Raw genomic sequence first — 25,948 nt, forward strand, 5'->3', positions numbered from 1 at the left:
TAGAGCCTCCGCTGCATCCTCAAGCGAATTTGGAGTTGGTATTTCTGGACATTTCCTCACTTTACGGGTATTCGTGCATCTCTCCTGCAATTACCGTCGAATGGAGGGTTGGTCGATATGCTCCATAAAAAGATGTGCTTGATATCATGCCTGTAGATGAAATAGGTATTTTACCCCTGCTAGACATTTGCAGTGACGCATGTTCTCCCAATACGAAGTACCATAGGCGTGAGTATACAGTGTGTATCATTAATAATAGTGAAAACTGACAAGGCTAAAATACTCGATAATAGCAGAAAGAATGCTCCGGTAAACACAGATCCGCAACGAGCTGTTTGCGAGGTAAATGTGAATGCGTGGTTACCAGTAGTCACTGACTTCGCTACGAAACGTTATCCTAGTTAGCACAAATAAATTTGAAATATAAACTATTCGACTAAATCTCCAAGTAACTCGGCAGAAACCGTCCATGACCTACTACAGCAGCACGTTACATGTACATTCAATGTACATTAATTGTACTTTCGTACATATCATAAGAAAGTGTTCCAAGGGTCGTTCTCATTTTTACATGCAGTACTGCACTAGATGCTTCGGTGAGTAACGGATTATTTCCACCACTCCTGAATATTTGGAATATTTAGGCAATACTGTACATTTCTGAGTTCCAGTTTTTCAACGTTATCAACGGAAGTGTTTATACTTCATCCCAGACAGCAAAAACCCGACAGATTGAGGTCAGACGATGTTGAAGACCGTGATACAGGCTTGTTCGATCTGTCCATTCTGGACCTTATTGGAGGGTTAAACGTCATCTCAGATCAGCATCAATACCTCCAGTGCTCCAACATACATCTACATGGGGGATTCAATAAGTAATGCAACACATTTTGATTTTGAAAGCAGGTTGGTTTTATTCGCTATCCAATACACCATAGTATTCCTTACTCTTCGGGCTAAAAAACCTAATTTTTAAATACAATCTCCGCTCACGGCGATTGTCTCACCGCATCTAACCGGGAGGACCTATATGCCAGTACGGTAGCACTCTACTGGTCGACGTCGGAGAGGTCATCTTGCCTCATCAGTAGCTTCCCCATCAACCACGCACTGCTTCCTGCAGAGTGCATCTGTCATTAGGCCAATCAGACGGAAGTCTGTAGATCCGAGATATGTGCTGTAGGATAGATGAGGAAGAACACTTCAATGAAGTGTTGTGAAGTCTTCTGGGGTGCACGGACTTGTGTGAGGCCTAGCGTTGTCAAGGAGAAGGAAAAGTTCGTTTGCATTTTTGTGATTATGTTTGGTTTGTGAGGCGCTCAACTGCGCAGTCATCAGCGCCCGTACAAAATCTCAACTTTTTCGCAGTACATTTTTATGGACAGTCCAATCTAGCTACTGCCACGAATGATGATGATGATGATGATGAAATGATGAGGACAACACAAACACCCATCCCCGGCCAGAAATCGAACCGGGGACCCAGTGATTCAGAGGCAGCGACGCTAGTCATTAGACGATGAGCCGCGGACTCATTTTTGTGGCGACGAACATGCTGATGTCGTTACTTCAGTTTCCTGACGGTAACACAGTACAATTAAGAGTTGATCGTTACGCTATGAGGGAGTAAATCAAACATAATAACCCCTTTAGAGTCCCAGAATACAGTCACCATGACTTTACCGACTGAAGATGAGGCTTTGAACATTTTTATCGGAGGATAGGTGGTGTGATGCCAATCCATGGATTGCTGTTTTGTTTCCGGTTCGAAGTGATGAATTCATGTTTCATCGCCTTTGACCATGTTTGACAAAAATTGTCACGATCAGCTTCATAACGCGCAAACAAATCCACACAGATGGTCCTTCGTTGCTCTTCGTGGTCTTCTGATGGGCAGCGAGGAACACAGTGGCGCTCACCCTTGATATCCCAACAGGTGGACGAATGTGTCACCACTGCCAGAATGTGTCACCACTGCCAACAGAGACGTTCAACTGTGCAGGGAGGTGTCTGATTCGGATCAGTCGATCACCTCGAATGGGAGCATCAACACCTGCCAGCGTTGCAGGAGTCGCTGCTGTGTCTTGCTGGCCGGCACGAGGGTTGGGTTCCCGTCTCGCCCAACGATTCACTGTCCTTTTGTTCATTGCCAGATCTCCGTAGAAATTCTGCAAACACCTATGAATTTCTGCGATGCTCTGGTTCTCCCCCACCCCCCCCCTCCCTTCACAAAAAAACACCATGGCAACTCTGTATTTAAAACACACCTCCGTTACTTATCGAACCTTCATAATAAGATATGGTCTGAAGCGGGAATACTGCACGAGGCCCAACAATAAATTACGTATTTTTTTCATTTCCATGGTCCCAGTTACATGAGACAATTCAAAGCTGCGAAAATATTTCATACTGAACTCAGTGGCGGCTCGTAGATAGAACCAATGTCAGTTTTCTCTATCAAATATGACACACCCTAGATAACTAGATTGTCCGCTTCCGTAGCTGATGCCGTGTGCAAGATCGGGGTCCGATTCCCGGTGCTGCCAGGGGCTTTCCCTTGGTGGTAGGACTGGACCGGCCAATTGAGTAGATACATGACCGAGTGATAGTGGCTCCAGGTAACGAAAACTGACAACGGCGGAGAGAACGGTGCGCTGAGCCTCTCGCTCCATACTGCTTCCAACGATGCCACTGTCAGAGGATGACACAGCGGATGGTCGGTCCTGATGGGTCTGCCACTGCCTGTGGATGGAGAGAATGTGCATACTGTTGTGGGTTGGCAGGAGAGCCAACACCGGGTACTAGAGGAAGCCGAAAGGCACGCGTTTTAGCTCACACAGGCTGGCGTGAGGTCTGGAACAGGACAAGGAAATTAGACTTTAGAAAAACGGACGTAGCTGGTGGCATACTTAACTTTAACACATTAATGATGGGCGTCGCTCTTGACTGTACATGACTCCAGTATCAATAGCTGACGTAGCTGAAGGCTATGCTAACTACCGTCTCGGCAAATGAGAGCGTATTTTGTCAGTGAACCATCGCTAGCAAAGTCGGTTGTACAACTGGGGCGAGTGCTAGGAAGTCTCTCTAGACCTGCCGTGTGGCGGCGTTCGGTCTGCAATCACTGATAGTGGCGACACGCGGGTCCGACGTATACTAACGGACCGCGGCCGATTTAAAGGCTACCACCTAGCAAGTGTGGTGTCTGGCGGTGACACCACATATACTATAGTCGGTTCCTTTAAATTAACCCTCCAGGTTAGCCGAGAGCGCTAATGCACTGCTCCCTGGACTCGGGTAGGAGTGCCGGCCCCAGATCGAATCCGCCCGCCGGATTAACGACGAGGGCCGGTGTGCCGGCCAGCCTGGATGTGGTTTTTAGGCGGTTTTCCACATCCCTCTAGGTTAATACCGGGCTGGTCCCCACGTCCCGCCTCAGTTACACGACTCACAGACATTTGCAACACATCCGCACTTTTCCATGATTTACACTGGATGCAGACAGATGGGGTACTCTGATTCCGGGGGGGGGGGGGGGGGGGGTACGGGTTGGCGGCAGGAAGGGCATCCGGCTACCTCTTCACCTTCACGTGCCAAATCCGATTTAACCACGCCAATGCGGGACAAAGGCGCAATCGATAGAAGCAATAGAATAGTCGGTTCCTTTAAACTCTACTGGAGGAATATAACGAGTCTTAGGAGTGTGGCTGACCAACATACAGCGAAAACCACTCTCCAGACTAAACGCGTTTGACGATAGCGCGGTTATCTGCAAGGACTGGTTGCAAAATCCTCAAACCCGTAAAACGGAGATTTTTAAAATAAAACTGTAATCTGACGGATGCTTCCATGCGGATGATTCTCTATTCTACTCAACGGGGGGCTGACGCTCTACGTCAGTGAACCGAATTCTTCTAGGCGTCGATAAAACGTGTGCAAATGTACCCTCCAATACTGAGATTGCAGAATTGAGCATTATTAATTGAAACAAGAGCTGTAATTACATTAGATTATTACAATACAATGAATATTAAACAGTGCAAGCCCACCCCCTTAACTGAGTGATCAGCACGTCAGACTGCCATGCAGCGGGCTCCGGTTCGATTTCCAGCCGAGTCGGAGATTTTCTTCGCTCGAGGACTGAGTGATGTTTTGTCCTTACCATTATTTCTTCATCATCAACAAGCAAGTCGTCCAGCGTGGTATCAATTGAAAAGACTGGCAGCTTGGCGGTTGAACTTGCTCAGATGGAATAAACAGGTCATCAATGCTATTCGATCATTTCTTGTTTTCTTTTTCTTTGTTTCAATGGCAGCCTGTGGTAACATTGGCACCGTAAATCACAGATAAACACACAAATGAGTAGCAACCTGTGGAAAATTTACTTTCATGTCCTTGGCACACCTGGCATAAGCGTTGGGGGGAAAAGCTAATAATCACACAATAAATTTACTCACGATCTCGGAATGCCTAGTGATTGTCGTATAGTTAATGGTACTAACTCATACTACAGAATTCGACCGCGGTGGCCAAGCGGTTCTAGGCGCTCAGTTCGGAACCGCGCGACTGCTACGGTCGCAGGTTCGAATCCTGCCTCGGGCATGGGTGTGTGTGATGTCCTTAGGTTAGTTAGGTTTAATTAGTTCTAAGTTCTAGGGGACTGATGACCACAGCTGTTAAGTTCCATAGTGCTGAGAGCCATTTGAACCATACTACAGAAAGGAAAAGCGCCCCACCAGTGCGCGAAGTCGAAAGCAAATTGTTCACTACTGACAAAATGCAAGTTTCAATAGAGAAGCTTGAAGTAATAGGATGATGAAATAGTGACTCTTATTTCCCTACCCTCGTTTCGCGGGTGCTGCACGATCTCACCGTAGTATTGCAGGTGATGGTTCAAGTGGCCGCAGAATAGTTCACTACTGGAACCAGTGGCCCTCTCCAGTGGCTAATACAAACACCACTGACATTCTAATTTACGCCACTTTTAGTTTGTTAATGTCAATAAGCGTTGGCCCATTTAAAAAGTGTATATTTGCACAAGATACACACTTTCTAAGCATTTTTACAATATGAAAATACGTCTCGCGGCACCCTCTCTGTCTCTCTCTGTTGCCTCTCTGTCTCGTCACAGACCAGTGACTCTTTCTAACATACTGTAGAGCTTGTGTACGTTACCCAATAGCGGCGGGTTTCACATCAAATAACATTGTTCTTCCGCAGAGTCAGAGCATTTGGTAGTCTCCCACAATTTCAAAGGTCTAGGACTGATCGTCCACTGTCTGTGCTTTTCTGGAGAAACATCCAGCTTTCGACATCTTGCATACAAAGGTGCATTCCAGGTAAAGAGAGAAAGTTCTCATTCCATTTCCTAGTCGTAAAATGTTTTCGCGAGGCATTGCTCTATGGCGATGTTATCTGCGTTTCTATACAATGGGTTAACTTCCTGCAGCTCTTGGGCATGGCAACAGCCTCCTTCTTTGTCCAGCAACCCCTTGGACCATCCCTAGTGGTCTTTTCAATAACTTGCTCTGGAGGGTGACTCTCTTACGGCTTCGGCCCGAGTGCGATCCTGCTTGTCGCCTCACAGAGCTTTCAACATTTCCCACTGTTACATTTCTTCAAGCGTGAATTAAAAGTAGGAGAACAGCAAGACGGCATGAGGCATGAGATTTACACTGAAAATCACTAGTACCGTAGTATAACAGCTTTACTGACGCAAATTAAATATTCCGATTAAATCATATTCCATCACTGATTTGCGTACGTGGTGAGACTGCTTCCGAAGCACTGTCTTGTCATAGTCTCCAGCAGGATACATCCATTACTGTCCTTCTGCCCGCAGAGAAGAAATATTATTTACTTTTTGTCCTTTCGTATCCAACACCTCTGACCACAGTGGCTGTTAGAGCCACACTAAATGTTTGTATATCAAGTGTTTCCGTATTTTCCTGCCACAGTTAAGTCTATATGCTGTAGCCGTAATGCTATGCTCTTTGGGAATACTTCACATTATAGACATGAATATCATTTGATATTGAAATCTAATAAAGAATAATTTTCCTTTGTACAAGTTCACCACATTACACAGTGATTCATCAGCTCCTCAACAGTTCTAGCACACGTAACTAGGATGTCATCAACGAAGGCGACTATTCATTCTGTGGTTTCATCCGGATATACTAACGTGAGGATTGGTTCGACAGTGAAACCTCAATCATCGCCCCATGCGGGCTTTACTTGATGATTCGTTGTGTTGTCTTCGTTTCTCGCTCGCCTGTCCAGCGCATGACCCACGCAGTAGTTGTAGCAACAGTGATGGAAAGTGCCAGGCACACCAGGGAACAGTAAAAACCACGAAAGATTTCAACAACGGAAGAGATGTCAGTCCACTGCATGGTTACGAAATCTAGAGGTTTCGTTGATGACATCATCAATCGACAATCCCTGTACATGATCAAACTATCGCTTTGTTAATGTCATAATTCTCTCTATTAACCAGAAGCTGTCGAACCATACCCGTGCTATTTAGAGGTTTTTATAGATATAGATTATGATCTTTGATTTTTCTTCTGGTACTCGTCCAATCCATGCGTGCAGTATCTGCGTTGTAAAGTATACAGGCAGAAATATCGGTAGCGCCACTTCATCAAAGTAAGCGCCCTTCGCACGAAAAAACATTCGTCAGTGCTTGAAAAGAAGCCTGTTGGCAAGCAAGGCGCATCGCATCACGTCTCCTTTTAAGCACTCTAATCCTACGTACGTGTACCAACGTGTACTATGACTCCTCAGTGCAGGCGACCCTTTTTACTGTGAACATCCAGTTGTGCGTTTGAGCATAGGTGCAAGTGTAGAAGCGTTGGCTTTTATTTCTCACTTTCCCCGTACATTTTATCCATATCACTACTTCACGTGTCAAAATTTTTCTGAGGTACTTTCTGTTGTAAACGGTTACTGCTGGATAAATGGTTATCTAGAGAGAGGTTTGCAAACAGAAACCGGGGGAAGTTAACCAATGTGAAACTATGCACTCTACTGTACGTTTCGTCTGTTACAAAATTTTTCTGGGTCACCACCAAATTCATAAGCTTTTGACAATGTTGACTGGAATACTCGCTTTCAAATTCTGAAGGTGGCAGGGGTAAAATACAGGGAGCGAAAAGCTATTTACAATTTGTACAGAAACCAGATGGCAGTTATAAGAGTCGAGGGACATGAAAGGGAAGCAGTGGTTGGGAAGGGAGTGAGACAGGGTTGTAGCCTCTCCCCGATGTTATTCAATCTGTTTATTGAGCAGGACTTGGAAGAGCGGTTGAACGGAGTGGATAGTGTCTTGAAGGGAGGATATAAGATGAACATCAACAAAAGCAAAACGAGGATAATGGAATGTAGTCGAATTAAGTCGGGTGATGCTGAGGGAATTAGATTAGGAAATGAGACACTTAAAGTAGTAAAGGAGTTTTGCTATTTGGGGAGCAAAATAACTGATGATTGTCGAAGTAGAGAGGATATAAAATGTTGACTGGCGATGGCAAGGAAAGCCTTTCTGAAGAGGAGAAATTTGTTAACATCGAGTATAGATTTAAGTGTCAGGAAGTCGTTTCTGAAAGTATTTTTGTGGAGTGTAGCCATGTATGGAAGTGAAACATGGACGATAAATAGTTTAGACAAGAAGAGAATAGAAGCTTTGGAAATGTGGTGCTACAAAAGAATGCTGAAGATTAGATGGGTAGATCACATAACTAATGAGGAGGTATTGAATAGGATTGGGGAGAAGAGAAGTTTGTGGCACAACTTGACTAGAACAAGGGATCGGTTGGTAGGACATGTTCTGAGGCATCAAGGGATCACCAATTTAGTATTGGAGGGCAGCGTGGAGGGTAAAAATCGTAGAGGGAGACCAAGAGATGAATACACCAAGCAGATTCAGAAGGATGTGGGTTGCAGTAGGTACTGGGAGATGAAGAAGCTTGCACAGGATAGAGTAGCATGGAGAGGTGCATCAAACCAGTCTCAGGACTGAAGACCACAACAACAACAACAACCAAATTCGTTAAAATTGTGAAATTGTAATATAAGAACTGAATTAATCACTGAATTGGTAACTATAACTAACGTGTTAATATTAATAAAAAGATCCAAGTGAGCATATGGAATGAGCACATGGAAACTATTTAAGTACGATCGTTAAATAAAATAATTCAGGGCAAGCAGGAGCTTAAGCCTCAACAAAAAGAATACGATAATCAAAGAAAGACTACATATATAAGGCCTGCCTTTTGTGCGGGTTGGTCTGAGAAACAGTGATCGCAGTTTAGCATAGTTTATTATAATAAAACATCATATTAAAATTCACAAAATAATTATAAACTATGATCTGTCGTTGCCTCTTATGTAATTCATTATCTCACTTGCTATTATATTGTGTTGTGGTGCACAGCGCTGATAAATGAAAACCAAATCTTCGGCGCGCATCGGAAAAGTTCACATAAACATTCACGATTCACACTCAAGAATAGAGACAAAAAGAATTATGCCCATCACATTAAGTCAGAGGCTCAGAGGTTCATTCCTCTCTCCGAGACTGAATTAATGTGAATAAGAATGCTATGGAACACTTTCAAAAATGTGTGTGAATTCCTAAGGGACCAAACTGCTGAGGTCATCGGTTCCTAGACTTACACACTACTTAAACTAACTTATGTTAATAACTACACACACACACACACACACACACACACACACACACACACACACAAACACACACCCATGCCCGAGGGAGGACTCGAACCTCCGGCGGAAGAGGCCGCGAACTCTTTTCGACAAGAAATTTATCTCCATTACCTTGCGCGTCAAATTAAGCTTCGCTGGAAAGAAACACCGGCAAATGCCGTAAATGTTCATGAACAAAGCAAAATTATTAAGGCTCGTGAAAACTTCAAGTTACAGATATACAAACAACGAGGTCTTCGGTCGCATCGGATTAGGGAAGGGAATCGGCCGTGCCCTTGCAAAGGAACGATCTAGGAATTTGTCTGAACCGATATAGGGAAATCACGGAGAACCTAAATCGGGATGGCCGGACGCGTGTTTGAACCATTGTCCTCCTGAATGAGAAGCCAGATAGTTAACCACTGCGCCACCTCGCTCGGTGACACAAATCCCTGAAGATTGACCATTCATCCTGTTACACTGTATACCCTGCAAGCCATCTAATGGTGTGTGGCAGAGAATGTTTCGTGTACCACTCTCACTTCTCCCTTTCCTGTTCCAGTCGCTAATGGTTCGCGGGAAGAACGATTGCCGACAAGCGTCCGTGAGGGCTCGAATTTCGAATTTTATCTTCGAGGTCTTTTCGCGAGGTGGAACAAGGAGGTAGCAAAATATTTGTCGACTCTTCGAGGAAAGCACACACTCGGAACTTCTCCTGCAGCCTCTGACACTGGAGTCGGTTCATTATTTCGGGGACGTTTTAGTGGTGACTGTATGACGTGTAACGAAACGTGTGCTCGTCTTTGGCTCTTCTCTGATTCCTCTATCAATCCTATCTGGTACGGAACCCATACTGACGAGCAGTATTCAAGTATTTGGCGAACGAGGACTTTGCAAGCTACTTTTTTTGTTTTATGTAGCTCTTCCACTTCAGTCGTTTCGTACACACACTCCTCGGTAATTTATGGAAGTAACGCTTCCAGTGATTGTTCTGCAATAGTGCAATCATGCAATAAAAGTTCTTTATGCATATGCAGTACGTTGTTTATGCTGAGGGTTAATTGCTAATCCCTGCACGAAGCGTCCATCCTCTGTAGGTTTTCCTTCACAGATCTTGAATGTTGTCTGATATATCATATATCTTCTTTTCTTTCTTTTGCTACTGCCTTTATCCCGCATTGTGCGCAGGGTCGTCAGGGTTAAGTACGGATTTGGCATGGTTAATTTTAAGGGGTGGCCGGATGCCCTTCCTGCCGCAACCCCGTACCCCCGGGGACGGAATTAGTTTATCCCAGCTGTCTGCGTCTAGTGTAAATCGTGAAATAGTGTGAATTTGTTTCAAATGTCTGCGAGTCGTGTAACTGAGGCGGGACTTGGGGACCAGCCCGGTATTCATCTAGTAGGATGTGGGAAACCGACTAAAAACCACATCCAGGCTGGCCGGCACACCGGCCGTCGTCGTTAATCCGACTGTCGGTTTCTATCCGAGGCCGGCGTGCCTACCCGAGTCCAGGAAGCAGCGCGTTAGCACTTTCGGCTATCCTGGCGGGTTGATACGTCATATATGCACCGCGGTTATTGTGGAAACATCTACATCTACATCTTCATACATACTCCGCAATCCACCATACGGTGCGTGGCGGAGGGTACCTCGTACCACAACTAGCGTCTTCTCTCCCTGTTCCACTCCCAAACACAACGAGGGAAAAATGACTGCCTGTATGCCTCTGTACAAGCCCTAATCTCTCTTATCTTATCTTTGTGGTCTTTCCGCGAAATGTAAGTTGGCGGCAGTAAAATTGTACTGCAGTCAGCCTCAAATGCTGGTTCTCTAAATTTCCTCAGTAGGGATTCACGAAAAGAACGCCTCCTTTCCTCCAGAGACTCCCACCCGAGTTCCTGATGCATTTCCGTAACACTCGCGTGATGATCAAACCTACCAGTAACAAATCTAGCAGCTCGCCTCTGAATTGCTTCTATGTCCTCCCTCAATCGGACCTGATACGGATCCCAAACGCTCTAGCAGTACTCAAGAATAGATCATATTAGTGTTTTATAAGCGGTCTCCTTTATAGATGAACCACATCTTCCCAAAATTCTACCAATGAACGGAAGACGACTATCCGCCTTCGCCACAGCTGTCATTACATGCTTGTCCCACTTCATATCGCTCTGCAATGTTACGCCCAAATATTTAATCGACGTGACTGTGTCAAGCGCTACACTACTAATGGAGTATTCAAACATTACAGGATTCTTTTTCCTATTCATCTGCGTTAATTTACATTTATCTATATTTAGTGTTAGCTGCCATTCTTTACACCAATCACAAATCCTGTCCAAGTCATCTTGTATCCTCCTACAGTCACTCAACGACGATACCTTCCCGTACACCAAAGCATCATCAGCAAACAGCCGCACATTGCTATCCACCCTATCCAAAAGATCATTTATGTAGATAGAAAACAACAGCGGGCCTACCACACTTCCGTGGGGCACTCCAGATGATACCCTCACTTCCGATAAACACTCACCATCGAGGACAATGTACTGGGTTCTATTACTTAAGAAGTCTTCGAGCCGCTCACATAATTGGGAACCAATCCCATATGCTCGTACCTTAGTTAAGAATCTGCAGCGGGGCACCGTGTCAAACGCTTTCCGGAAGTCAAGGAATATGGCATCCGTCTGATAACTTTCATCCATGGTTCGCAAGATATCATGTGAAAAAAAAGGGCGAGTTGCGTGTAGCACGAGCGATGCTTTCTAAAGACGTGCTGATGCATGGACAGCAACTTCTCTGTCGCAAGGAAATTCATTATATTCGAACTGAGAATATGTTCGAGAATCCTGCAACAAACCGATGTTAAGGATATTGGTCTGTAATTTTGAGGATCCGTCCTTCTACCCTTCTGATATACAGGCGTCACCTGCGCTTTTTTCTAGTCGCTCGGGACTTTACGTTGGGCAAGAGATTCGCGATAACTGCAAGCTAAGTAAGGAGCCAATGCAGTAGAGTACTCTCTGTAAAACCGAATTGGAATCCCATCAGGACCTGGCGATTTATTTATTTTCAACCCATTCAGCTGCTCCACATCCCCAGGGATGTCTATCACTATGTCCTCCATACGGGAATCTGTACTATTGATGTACAGTTTTCACAGAATGGATTGAATATGGATTGGTAGTCAGGAGTTCATATAGTTAGCCAATAACCAGACAGTAAAAATACTCAGAAACTGTATTTCTTGTGCTAAAGTACACTTTTTAAATGGGACAACGGTTATTGACATTAACAAACTAAAGATGGAGTATATTAGAATGTCAGTGGTGTCTGTTGCAGGATTGTAGTGCGAGTCGTTTGCGAAATGTCGTAGTAGCACACACTAAAGAACAACTGAAGTGCGTACACTAGTTACGTGGATTCTGGCTAGTGACGAGACAACTGACCATCAAAGGTTGTGTTCAAAATGAACACGCTTCCAGCCTGTTCTGGAACGTCTGCTGCACACGTGCTAGCAGTTCAGAAGAGATGTCTGAGCAGGCTGCAGTATTATGTCGTTGCATGTCATCAGGTGAAGTCTAGTTCCGTAGGACCAAAGGGAGGAGCTTATCGCCATCGTCATGGACCGCGTTAGTATCTGAAATTACAACAGAAAAATAATAACAGATAGAATGAAATGTTTATGAATCCTAGAAAGAGAAGCTATAAGTTTATATAAACGCAATCAACAATATAACACAAGAGTTAGCTTAATTTTTCAGGGAACCCTTCCACAGAATAGAATGAGTGGCCCATGAGGAAACTCTGCAGTTTAAATTTGAAAGGGCGTGGATTACTGCCAAGATAGTTGAATACTTGTAGTATATTACTGAAAATTAATGCAGCAGTATACTGCACGCCTTTCTACACAAGAGTCAACGATGTGCGGTCCAAATTCTGATTGGATTTCTGCCTGGTATTAACTGAGTGAAAGCTGCTAATTCATGGGAATAAGCTGATATTGTTGTCAAAAACCACGTTAAAGAATACATATACTAAGAGGCCAATCTCAGAATACCCAGAGTAATGAACAGGGATCGACAAGAGATTGGCGAACTTACACCACTTACTGGCTGTACCGCCCGTTTCTGAGCCAAAATTATACTTTGACAATGGGAAGAGTTACCCCAAAATATAATACCATACATCATAAGCGAACGAAAATAAGCAAAGTAGATTACTTTTCGTGTCGAATTATCACTTACTTCAGATACTGTTCTAATGGTACAAATCGCAGCATTAAGTCTTTGGACAAGGTCCTGAATATGGGCTTTCCACGAATGTTTACTACATCTGATCACCTAGAAATTTGAACTGTTCAGGCTCACCAATCATGTGGCCATTCTGTGTGACTAAAACGTCAGCTTTTGCTGAATTGTGTGTTAGAAACTGTAAAAACTGAGTCTACTGTGATTTGAAGTTAGTTTATTTTATACAGACCAAGAACTTATGTCTTAAACTGCACTATTTGAAACAGTGCCAGCGTTGCACACAACATCCTCTACTACCAAGCTAGTGTCACGATCAAACAGAAATATTTTAGAACCACCTGTTGTAAGGTGTCAGGCAAACCAACACCTTCCATGAAAACCCTGACATGATAAGCAAATCCAGTAGTATGTCACATAGCTCCGAATAAATCGTGACATTAAATTAACCAAAGTAATACGAGTAACGAGTGAACAAATGGAATACCACAGACTAACACAAGAATGCCTAAATGCATGTCATACCTTCCCACCGTGAGACAGACGCAGTTCCGAGGGGAGAAACGAAAACAGAAGCCGAGAGCAGAACCGTGTTAAGCGAGAAGGCCATACGATAAGGGACGGACACCCACGTCGCCAGCTAACCGCTACGACCACACCACCCGCAAGTTTTTAGCGTGAGACTTTTTCGCGTCTCTGTTACATCAGGACCACCCCCAGCCCATGTTAAAAGCTAGAGGCCTCCAGAAGAACAGTATAGATCTTACGATAACGCTAAAAGGACCACACCAGCTGCAAGTTTTAGCGTGAGACTTTTTCGCGTCTCTGTTACATCAGGACCACCCCCCTGCCCATGTTAAAAGATAGAGCCAACAGAAGAACAGTATAGATCTTACGATAACGCTAAAAGGACCACACCAGCTGCAAGTTTTAGCGTGAGACTTTTTCACGTCTCTGTTACATCAGGACCACCCCCCTGCCCATGTTAAAAGATAGAGCCCTCCAGAAGAACAGTATAGATCTTACGATAACGCTAAAAGGACCACACCAGCTGCAAGTTTTAGCGTGAGACTTTTTCGTGTCTCTGTTACATTGCAAACTTTAAAAACATTGCCCCATGGCAAAACGGGTATTCATTGGACAAATATATTATACTAGAACTGACATGTGATTACATTTTCATGCAGTTTGGGTGCATAGATCCTGAGAAATCAGTACCCAGAACAACCACCTCTGGCCGTAATAACAGCCTTGATACGCCTGGTCAGTGAGTCAAACAGAGCTTGGATGGCGTGTACAGGTACAGCTGCCTATGCAGCTTCAACACGATACCACAGTTCATCAACAGTAGTGACTGGCGTATTGTGACGAGCCAGTTGCTCAGCCACCATTGACCAGACGTTTTCAATTGGTGAGAGATCTGGAGAATGTGCCGGCCAGAGCAGCAGTCGAACATTTTCTGTATCCAGAAAGGCCCGTACAGGACTTGCAACATGCGGTCGTGCATTATCCTGCTGAAATGTACGATTTCCAGCGATCGAACGAAGGGTAGAGCCACGGGTCGTAACACATCTGAAATGTAACGTCCACTGTTCAAAGTACCGTCAATGCAAACGAGAAGTGACCGAGACATGTAACCAAAGGCACCCCATACCATCTCGCCGGGTGATACGCCAGTATGGCGATGACGAATACACGCTTCCAATGTGAGTTCCTCGCGATGTCGCCAAACACTGATGCGACCAGCATGATGCTGTAAACAGAACCTGGACTCACCCGAAAAAATGACGTTTTGCCATTCGTGCACTCAGGTTCATCGTTGAGTACACCATCGCAGGCGCTCCTGTCTGTGATGCAGCATCAAGGGTAACCGCAGCCATGGTGTCCGAGCTGATAGTCCATGCTGCTGCAAATGTCGTCGAACTGTTCGTGCAGATGGTTGTTGTCTTGCAAACGTCCCCATCTGTTGACTCAGGGATCGAGACGTGGCTGCACGATCCGTTACAGCCATGCGGATAAGATGCCTGTCGTCTCGACTGCTAGTGATACGAGACCGTTGGGATCCAGCTCGGCGTTCCGTATTACCCTCCTGAACCCACCGATTCCATATTCTGCTAACAGTCATTGGATCTCGACCAACGTGAGCAGCAATGTCGTGATACGATAAACCGCAATGCGATAGGCTACAATCCGACCTTTATCAAAGCCGGAAACGTGATGGTACGCGTTTCTCTTCCTTACATGAGGCATTACAACAACGTTTCACCAGGCAACGCCGGTCAACTGGTGTTTGTGTATGAGAAATCGGTTGGAAACTTTCCTCGTGTTAGCACGTTGTCGGTGTCGCCACCGGCGCCAACCATGTGTGAATGCTTTGAAAAGCTAATCATTTGCGTATCACAGCATCTTCTTCCTGTCGGTTAAATTTCGCGTCTGTAGCACGTCATGTTCGTGGTGTAGCAATTTTAATGGCCAGTAGTATAGTTGCAGTGGATCTTGATGCAGTTTGGAATTTCTGTGATGTGGTCTGGGTAAACGTTTGCCTATTACACATTACGGCCCTCTTCGACCGTCTGCGGTCTCTGTCAGTCAACAGACGAGGTCGGCCTGTTCGGTTTTGTGCTGTACGTGATCCTTCACGTTTCCACTTCACTATCACATAGGAAATAGTGGACCTAGAAATGTTTAGGAGTGTGGAAATACCGCATACAGACGTACGACACAAGTGACACCCAATCGCCTGACCACGTTCGAAATCTGAGCGCCCAATTCTGCTCTCTCACGACGTTTATTGTCTACTGAGGTCGCTGATATGGAGTACCTGGCAATAGGTGACAGCATAATGCACCCAATGTGAAAAACGTTAGTTTTTGGGGTGTCCGGATACTTTTGATCACATAGTGTATGTCGCGATTCAACTTAACGCAAATGTCAGCAGACTTCATCGAGTAAAACTAAAGTTGCATAACATTTACCGCTATCTTTGAACTTAAACGGAAATGGCAGTCTCTGAGTGTTCTGGATCACATGTTGACTAAAAGTACAACATTAAGCGATTACATGTAACTGTGCGAGCATTTAGTTTTGTTCGACATAACCCACAGATGTATTGTTCATTATATTTACTTCAGCCGCTATGAGGCTTTTTATAACATTCATGCACATGTAATATGAATGGTTCAGTATCTCGATCCTATACTCGTACCACTGATAAAGCTGTGTGCTCTTCTCTGTAGAATAACTACAGTGTATTCATATATTAACTTTTTTCTCTATTTTGCAACTATCTTTTCTCACCTTAATGTTCTCATTATGATGCATTTCTGTTTCAGAGGCCTGTGTTGCATGTGGATTCCTTACTGTATGGACAGCTGCAAAAGCAAGATACACTACTGCCCTAACTGTGGTGCTTATATTGGCACGTATGACAAATGATGTGTTCGTGATAACACAAAATATGTAAAATTGTTATTAATTTTTGTTACAGAAACGCATGAATTTGGTGTTTATGACACTGCAGCTGCATGACCGTTAATAAATATTTATTGTTTGCAAATTCTTTGTGAGCCATTCGTCAGTTAACATTCGCCTTCCAAAGCTACTGTAAAGCAAACAGAAACCGAGGGTGAAACTATCGCAATAAATGATCATATACTAACGATTTTCCTAATCTATAGAAATATTTGTGGCAGCCACAGAGATTTCCGAAATCTTTAGTTATTAACGCTCAGCCAGAATCTGTATTAGCATCATCAATATACTCAAAATATTTTTACTGTCACGTAAAAAAAGTTTAATTTCTAAAGAGAGTATTGTCATATTACGAGTTTGCTTATTCAATTAAAACCAGTGTTTCATATTCGAAGCTTATATTGTGAAGCCAACACTGCTAAAAAGACAGATTGCGTTTAATTTTTGTAACTACATTCGCGCACTGAATTGATCCGATGATCTCTTTTGCATTTCATTTCGGGAAATTGTCTATTTTATGTCATAATGAGAAATAAATCCACCGGAGGTGAAATGTTGAGTACTTTGATACAGGAAACTAAAAGATGTAAAGATGGATTGTTACAAACTTGTGGTCACATTGCAAATAAATTTCCAAATAGTATGTACTGACACTACAAACGAACATGACAGTTACAGCATAGATAATACACGTGGAGAGTAAAATAAGAACTGTGTGCTTGGAGTCTTTTGTGGTGGCACGTCTGAATAAAATCTTCTCGGTTTCCAAGCCATATCAGTTCGACTGATATTCTTGAGCTATCGATGGCTATCTCCGCCATCTTCGTCAGTAGTAAAACCACTGACTGCCGGGGCTGATTTTTCTTCATTATTGTTATTTTATCCTCCTCCCCCTCCCCTCGCGACCTATACGGGCGAGGGGGTGGGCTGTCAATGGTACAGGCAACTGGGTCTTCAGCCAATGGACAACAGGAAAGTAAAGTAGACGAAAAAACAAGGAACAGGTAGCGGATATATATACACTGTATTTAAAACTTAAAGGCGAAAACTGAAATGGATCATTGGAGAAATACGATGGATGACATTTTGCACTGGTGGTTAAAAACAGTAATAATAAAACATGCAATGAAATACAATAAGTGCACATTTAAACATGTTGCTGACAAACTGATATGTGAAAATACTTTCCTGTCACTAGAAACTGGAAGGACATGCCATGGTATAGGAAGTCAGTTGTTGAAGGGGGAAAGGTTGGTCGGTGAAGAGATAGGACTGTGGTATAAGGTGGGCGACTATAGTTCAATTCTTTTATCTTGGCGGTTCGCGCATGCCCGCCCAGACGCGGGAGATTGCTGCGTTGCCTGTTGTACGCGCCAAGAGAACAGTGCCATAGTATAGTTTGCAAACTTACATTTAGGGGGGAGCGTGCAGTTTATGCAGTAAAGCCACCACGGCCGCATTAACCCTTTCACTGCTACAGAGACATGCTCCCTGCATTCCGGGCTGTGCGCGATTTTGTCATCACTGCACTGCTCGCCTGTGCAGACACATGGTGTTTCGACTGCTTTGACACACTTTATCATTCGATTTCACAAAGACTATTTGGCCCAAAAATTTGATTTTTACACATCTTATTGACTGATACGTTCCCCCCCATAAATGACTTAATTTTGTTTGGATGTTCAACGCAGTTATTGTGCATCTAGATGTAGTAAATCGCTGCACGAAATTTTGAAGAGTTTGCAGAGGTAAAAGTCCATAGCTTATACTTGCCATATGGTCGATTTTAGTTGCCACTAGAAATTTCAAAAAATTACATTCACACGAATAAAATTCATGAAGTAAGACACTTCAATATTGTTTTTTATTAAGGAAAATATTAAGCATCGAACAACATTTGAACTCACAACCTTTCGCTTAGGAGCCAAACACTTTAACCATTATGCTAACACAGCTCATCGTTCTATGGATTTCCTGCAGGACTTTAAAATAGCACAGAAAATACCGACAAACACTGCTGGTATGACTATGAATTACTCACGTTTCGTCGAAGTACAATAGGAAATAAACAATTACTGCTGTTCTTTATTGCGAAAAAACGGTTAGTGAGAATGATACAAACACCTTTCCTTTCTATCACCTGAATTGGAGGCTTATTGCTTGTTTGTTTTAATTAATTAACAGAATATGAAGCAATTGGTACAAAGAATGCTTTTTCCAAACTTTCTATACAAGAAAGTCTGCTATCAAGACATTGCTTTTGTTCAATTACTTTATTTATGACTGAATGTTTCTAAAACTGAAGACACTCGTCCGTGCTATGCACTGCAGTCAAGCTCTGGCAACGTCGCTCTCTGTTCATTGGCTGACTGTGTTTTGTGACGTCAGATGCGCGGAACGAACCTAAACTCGGCCGCCGTCGTAAATGACGCGCACTTTAGTGCAGAGATAGGATAGAGGTGCCTGTTGGGACAAAAGGGGGGGGGGGGATGGAGTAGAGGTGGAAACTGATGACAGTTGTTGGGCCGGGGCTGGCACGGTTTTCTGCTTATATATGCATCCTCTGGTGCCAACCAGAGAAGGCCGAGACGATGCGCGCGCACAAGGTGAGATGGGGAGCTGCCATGAGCTGCCTAACTCGCCTTCCGCGCATGCGTCGTCTCGGCCCCCCTGACTGCTACCAGAGGCTGCAGTAGTGCTTATACAGGCGCAAAACCGTCCCAGCCCCGCCAGTCAGTGGTTTTTCATCTGACGACATGCCAGAGATAGCCGTCGAAAGCTGGAGCATTTCATTCGAACTGACTTGACTTCAAAAGCGAGAAGATTTAATCGTAGTAGAAGAACTGTTTGAGCCCAGATTGTCGTCGACATCAAGGTTAGGCGTGGATGAAGACAGTAACAAGCCTGTGAGATACTATTAGCTGATCTTATGTAACATGTATATATGTATATACTGGCACATACTTCTCTCCTCTCCCATTTTAGATAGGAAATTCAAAATAGAAATTACCTCACTTTCGAATCCACTTCCTCTCCCTTGCACAGGGATTTACACCTGAAATGTTCTGGGTATGTGTCATCACATAGGAAACAGTGGGAGAGTTTCCGTTTTTCAACACCTGTTCAAGATGATGGACGTACTGCTGTTCACTTTTTGGAAAATGAGCTGCACACTTATTATAAAAAAAGAGAGATTCTCTTATACCTATGATCAACATCAGGTAAAAAAATCGTAACACAGGGATGCACAGACAGACTGTGCATCGAGCTTTTGTATATGTATTCTCAAAAATATTTTTGAATTCCAATCACCAACTACTGCAGAAGGAGGTCAGTGATAGTACCTTGAGACTAGGCAAAATCAAACTCCGTCGCCGGCCAGGGTGGCCGAGCGGTTCTAGGAGCTACGGACCGGTACCGCGCGACCTCTACGGTCGAAGGTTCGAATCCTGCTTCGGGCATGGATGTGTGTGATGTCGTCAGGTTAGTTAGGTTCAAGTAGTTCTAAGTTCTAGGGAACTGATGACCTCAGAAGTTAGGTCCCACAGAGCTCAGATGCATTTTTTGAACCAAACTCCGTCTTTGTTTGTAACGAAATTCAACAACTGAATTAAATGTACTAAAAACAAGAACGGAATCCATGATGAAATCAATGAAACGAAATGAAATGATATCAGACACGCATTTATAAATGTTAAATACGCAGTGATATGAATATGTATTGACAAATCAAAGTGCTCTGTACATTATGGGTTCGATACGTACACTCCTGAAATGGTTGTATGGGTATTTCCCACTTCATCGCTATCTTGGAGATGCTTCCTCCCACCGCTCGTGCGCGGACTACAACACCATACTCACTTAAATCTTTGTAACCTGCCATTGATCAGCAGTAGCCGATCTAACAACTGCACTAGACACATGTTGTCTTGTGTAGGCGCTGACGACCGCAGCACGGTATTTTGCCTGCTTACATATCTGTGTATTTGAATACGCATGGCTATACCAGCTTTTTGGCGCTTCAGTGTATGACGTTAGCACATACTTGCTTAAATTCATTTTACTATATATCACAAGAGCAGTCTATATTTGCCGATGCCCTAATCGTGGCATCCAAGGCCCACTTATCAGCACTGTACTAGTCAATATGAAGATGCCTTGCACTGAACCTTCTAATAGATTACAAAACTATCCCATGAGCAAAATGGAAACAACGGAGACGTGCTACAACAGTGGATGGAGCATAAAGAAATCGAGCTGATTCGTGGTGCCAGGTGTAAGGATTATGCATGAGAGCTCGGTGAAGTGGTCGTTAGGTTGGAGGTATTACCGAAGCAGTAGAGAGAATTCTTCGAACTGATGAAGACTCGCACGGACACACTCTCAGGATCGAGAACGCACCTCATTGCAGGCTAGTGTAGGGGCTGACTCCAGAGCTGTCCAAATATAGACGAAGCTAGAGGGAATAGTCCTCAGAAGATCTACAAGTGGTCACAGAATACGGCAGTTACAATACGATAACTGGAGGACGTCATTAGGCTAAGAAAGCAACATGGTAAAATTGTGTTCCTTCGCAGGATGGGAGATAGACAGAACATAAAATACCACAGATCTATCCACCAGCTATCTGCAACGTATAAGATATCACAGAATGCATAGAGGAAAAACTGAGTTCCAGTAATATACAGGAGCAGGGTGGTTTTGGTGGTGCATATACCACAACAAATTATGGACATGGAAGAGGAGGTAGATGAAGATGAAATGGGCGATATGATACTGCGTGAAGAGTTTGACAGAGCACTGAAAGACCCAAATCGAAACAAGGCCTCGGGAGTAGACAACATACCATTAGAACAGCCTTGGGAGGGCCAGTCCTGACAAAACTCTACCATCTGGTGTGCAAGATGTATGAGACAGGCGAAACTCTCTCAGACTTCAAGAAGAATATAATAATTCAAATTCAAAAGAAAGCAGGTGTTGACAGACGTGAAAATTACTGAACTATCAGTTTAATAAGTCACGGCTGCAAAATACTAACCCGAATTCTTTACAGACGAATGGAAAAACTGGCAGAAGCCGACCTCGGGGAAGATCAATTTGGATTCCGTAGAAATGTTGGAACACGTGAGGCAATACTGACCCTACGACTTATCTTAGAAGAAAGATTAAGGAAAGGAAAACCTACATTTCTAGCATTTGTAGACTTAGAGAAAGCTTTTGACAATCTTGACTGGAATACTCTCTTTCAAATTCTGAAGGTGGCAGGGGTAAAATACAGGGAGCGAAAGGCTATTTACAATTTGTACAGAAACCAGATGACTGTTATAAGAGTCGAGGGACATGAAAGGGAAGCAGTGGTTGGGAATGGAGTGAGACAGGGTTGTAGCCTCTCCCCGATGCTATTCAATCTGTATACTGAGCAAGCAGTAAAGGAAACAAAAGAAAAGTTCGGAGTAGGAATTAAAATCCACGGAGAAGAAATAAAAACTTTGAGGTTCACCGATGACATTGTAATTCTGTCAGAGACAGCAAAGGACTTGGAAGAGCAGTTGAACGGAATGGACAGTGTCTTGAAAGGAGGATATGAGATGAACATCAACAAAAGCAAAACGGGGATAATGGAATGTAGTCGAATTAAGTCGGGTGATGCTGAGGGAATTAGATTAGGAAATGAGATGCTTAAAGTAGTAAATGAGTTTTGCTATTTGGGGAGCAAAATAACTGATGATGGTCGAAGTAGAGAGGATAAAATGTAGACTGGCAATGGCAAGGAAAGCGTTTCTAAAGAAGAGAAATTTGTTAACATCGAATATAGATTTAAGTGTCAGGAAGTCGTTTCTGAAAGTATATGTATGGAGTGTAGCCATCATGTATGGAAGTGAAACATGGAGGATAAATAGTTACGACAAGAAGAGAATAGAAGCTTTCGAAATGTGGTGCTACAGAAGAATGATGAAAATTAGATGGGTAGATCACATAACTAATGAGTAGGCATTGAATAGGTTTGGGGAGAAGAGGAGTTTGTGGCACAACTTGACTAGAAGAAGGGATCGGTTGGTAGGACATGTTCTGAGGCATCAAGGGACCACCAATTTAGTATTGGAGGGCAGCGTGGAGGGTAAAAATCCTAGAGGGAGACCATGAGATGAATACGCTAAGCAGATTCAGAAGGATGTGGGTTGCAGTAGGTACTGGGAGATGAAGAAGCTTGCACAAGATAGAGTAGCATGGAGAGGTGCATCAAACCAGTCTCAGGACTGAAGACCACAACAACAACAACGATATAATCCATGTTCTTTCAGGGAGGCTTCACTGTTTACACGGATAATTTCAGAGAAATAAGTCAACATCTTTTTTAAATGACGCGTCTTTTGCCTCGCAGACCGTGTGTCAGTCCAACCACATGTAATTCGTGTGATTAATATCAATTTTAAATTAAACTATTCTCCACTGTTCCCCTTTTGTAAGACAAATTGCGTGACAATCGGGAGTCTCAAAAACGTCGGTGTTGAGAATGCTATATCAACATCGAATACACCCGAACCATATCTCTATGCACCAGGAATTGCATGGCGACGTCTTATAACGTCAAGAGAAATTACGGGACGATAACAGATTTTTTGCACGCGTTCTATTTAGCGACGAAGCGTCATTCACCAACAGCGGTAACGTAAACCGGCACAATATGCACTATTGGACAACGGAAAATCCACGATGGCTGCGACACGTGGAACATCAGCGACCTTGGCGTGTTAATGTATGGTGCGGCATTATGGGAGGAAGGATAATTTGCCCCCATTTTACCGATGGCAATCTAAATGGTGCAATGTATGCTGATTTCCTACGTAATGTTCTAACGATGTAACTGCAAGATGTTTCACTGCATGACAGAATGGCGATGTACTTCCAACATGATGGATGTCCGGCACATAGTTCGCGTGCGGTTGAAGCGGTATTGAATAGCTTATTTCATGACGGGTGGATTGTTCGTCGAAGCACCAGACCATGGCCCGCACATTCACCGGATTTGACGTCCCCGGATTTCTTTCTGTGGGGAAAGTTGAAGTATATTTGATATCGTGATCCACCGACAACGCCTGACAACATGCGTCAGCGCATTGTCAATGCATGTACAAACATGACGGAAGGTGAACTACTCCCTGCTGAGGGGAATGTCGTTACACGTATTGCCAAATGCATTGAGGTTGACGGACATCATTTTGAGCAGGGGATTAGCAAACAACTGGAATATCCGTATGTGTTTCTGATTAGTCGGAAAGGCATCGATTCTGAAGAAAATTGACCGAAACGATGCGGAAAAGTGATAAAAGAATACACTGCCCTAATAATGATTGATTGCAGGTATGCACCGATTTTTGTGTTTTTCTTTAATTAAATTTTTATGTTGCTCACTAATTGCAACACCTTCTAAATTTTTTACGCTAATTAAGGCCATAAAGCGTGATATTTTCCGAATGTTCTTCTGACCAAAAAGCGATTCTGGTAGACGGAGTCGAAGGGTTTTGTTAATCCTGCCTTTTGCGTTCCTGTTGCGATTTTACCGTAGAAAATTTTATCCCCTGACAAATATTTCTTTATACCTAACTCAGAAGTTAACTACCAATTTTCATAGGTTTAGCTTTGAAACTGTTCTAGTATAAAGAAATATTTTCGTAAAAATTTTCGTCGCTTATTGAGTTGAAATTGGATTTCCAAAAAGACAAACACATATTTTTTTATTTTTAACTGAGAAGTCAAAATACCAGTTTTCACAGACGTAGCTTTAAAATACTTTCGCATTTCCTTAATTATGATTTGTTTTCAAAAATCCGTCATCCACTATTTTATCCCCATAGTGGTTGAACTTCTAAAAATGCAGAAAAATTTATTTGTTTTATTTCTGAGTGAAAAACCAAATTTCAGCTTTTATAGGTCTAGCTTCAAAATTGCCTTAATAGCGACTTATTTTCAAAACAATTTTCATCCCCTATTTCACCCCTTAGTGATGGAATTTCTGAAAATCTTTTCTGAAACGACAAAATCAAAACCATTGAATTACGGCATTATACAATGTGGTAATAATTACGTAACATAACCTCACTGTTGTCTTTACTGTTACTAATTTTAAGTAACCAATCTTTCGAAATAATTAAAATTCTTTCATGAAATTATTACATTTTTATGTGAAGGATTTCCAAACAACAGCAAAATACAATGGCAATGACGAAATACGATGATCAAGACGTAAAATTTATTAAAATAAATAATAGTAATCCGCATGATTGAATAAACGGGATAATTCATTATGGCTTGACACATTCAATGGTTTTAACAGTTTTCATACAAATCGCTTTCAAAAGTTTTTTTATAATCACCGTAGCTCAAAAATTGTAATGGCTTTTATTCATTAACAAGGAACTGACTTTCAAAATAAGAGAAAAATGTAGTTACATTTTGCGGAAAAGTTACCAACTTCTGGACAAGTAGATTTTTTCACTCATAATGTGATGTTCGGAACTTAGAATAATAGGGCATGGACACTATTCGAGGTGAAATCACTTGCGTTAACGACAATTATAAATTTGTGACTGAAGTTCGCACAAATATCATACTGTACCAGTAACTCAAAACACTGGCAAACCTCTTACAGCACTAAAAGTCTGAAATATTTCGATCGTACATCTTAGTCGCTATAGGCGCAAAATAGTAACTCGGCGGCAACAATTGCAATAACCTTGTTTCGTCACCAAATGCAAACTTTCCTTACGCGTACAGTGGCCAAGCAATAACTCTTCTTTTAAACCTTTTGAAGCTTCATCGTAAATGACCACTGTGCTGTGGCCATTAAATCTTGCATTAGCTCTCGCAACCACAAGACACTGCTGCGCGCATACTCCCTGCGCCGGAGTCACACATTCCTGCGCAGTTCTCACTCACATCTAAATCACGTCTCTCTCTATTCGCTACTGTCTACACATATTTTCTTTTTTTTAACGGAGAAGTCAAAATACCAGTTTTCACAGACGTAGCTTTAAAAGTGCTTTAGTAGTTCCTTAATTATGTTTTGTTTTAAAAAATCCTCCACTCACTATTTTATCCCCATAGCGGTTGAACTTCCAAAAATGCAGAAAGATGTCCCATGCCCCATGTTTCTTCCACCCACTCAGATACTATCAATGATTCTAAGCAAAAAAACATGCCTGACATCACCAGTGTGTCTATTATATAAAATATATTGTTTTTATTCGTTTTTACAATATATATATATATATATATATATATATATATATATATATATATATAAAGGCTCACCGACCGTTTTACCATCTTCTTCTGTGCGGATGCACAAACAGTGCCCGAACTCTTACGGGAATCGGCAAAAAGCAGCGAGTAATGAGTATAATGGGCGGGGTAACAATGAATATAGTGCAGGACAATAAGTTGGGAATGTGGGTTTCACGGGAGGCGTGCCAGAGATAAACGTCCGCATCTCGTGGTCCCATGGTCGTGTTCTCTC

General features: G+C 43.0%; 1 protein-coding gene across 1 annotated transcript in view; it reads left to right on the top strand.

Annotated features, from left to right (window-relative positions):
- Positions 1-16,485, top strand: part of LOC126100115 (lipopolysaccharide-induced tumor necrosis factor-alpha factor homolog) — a 101,244-nt gene extending 84,759 nt beyond the window's left edge. The window contains exon 5 of the mRNA XM_049910683.1: positions 16,293-16,485. Coding sequence (XP_049766640.1) covers positions 16,293-16,395 — 103 coding nt within the window. The 3' untranslated portion in view covers positions 16,396-16,485. The remainder of the gene's footprint in view (positions 1-16,292) is intronic.
- The last annotated feature ends 9,463 nt before the right edge of the window (positions 16,486-25,948 follow it).

The sequence above is a fragment of the Schistocerca cancellata genome, chromosome 1 (assembly GCF_023864275.1).
Source record: "Schistocerca cancellata isolate TAMUIC-IGC-003103 chromosome 1, iqSchCanc2.1, whole genome shotgun sequence".
Taxonomy (NCBI): Eukaryota; Metazoa; Arthropoda; class Insecta; order Orthoptera; family Acrididae; genus Schistocerca; species Schistocerca cancellata.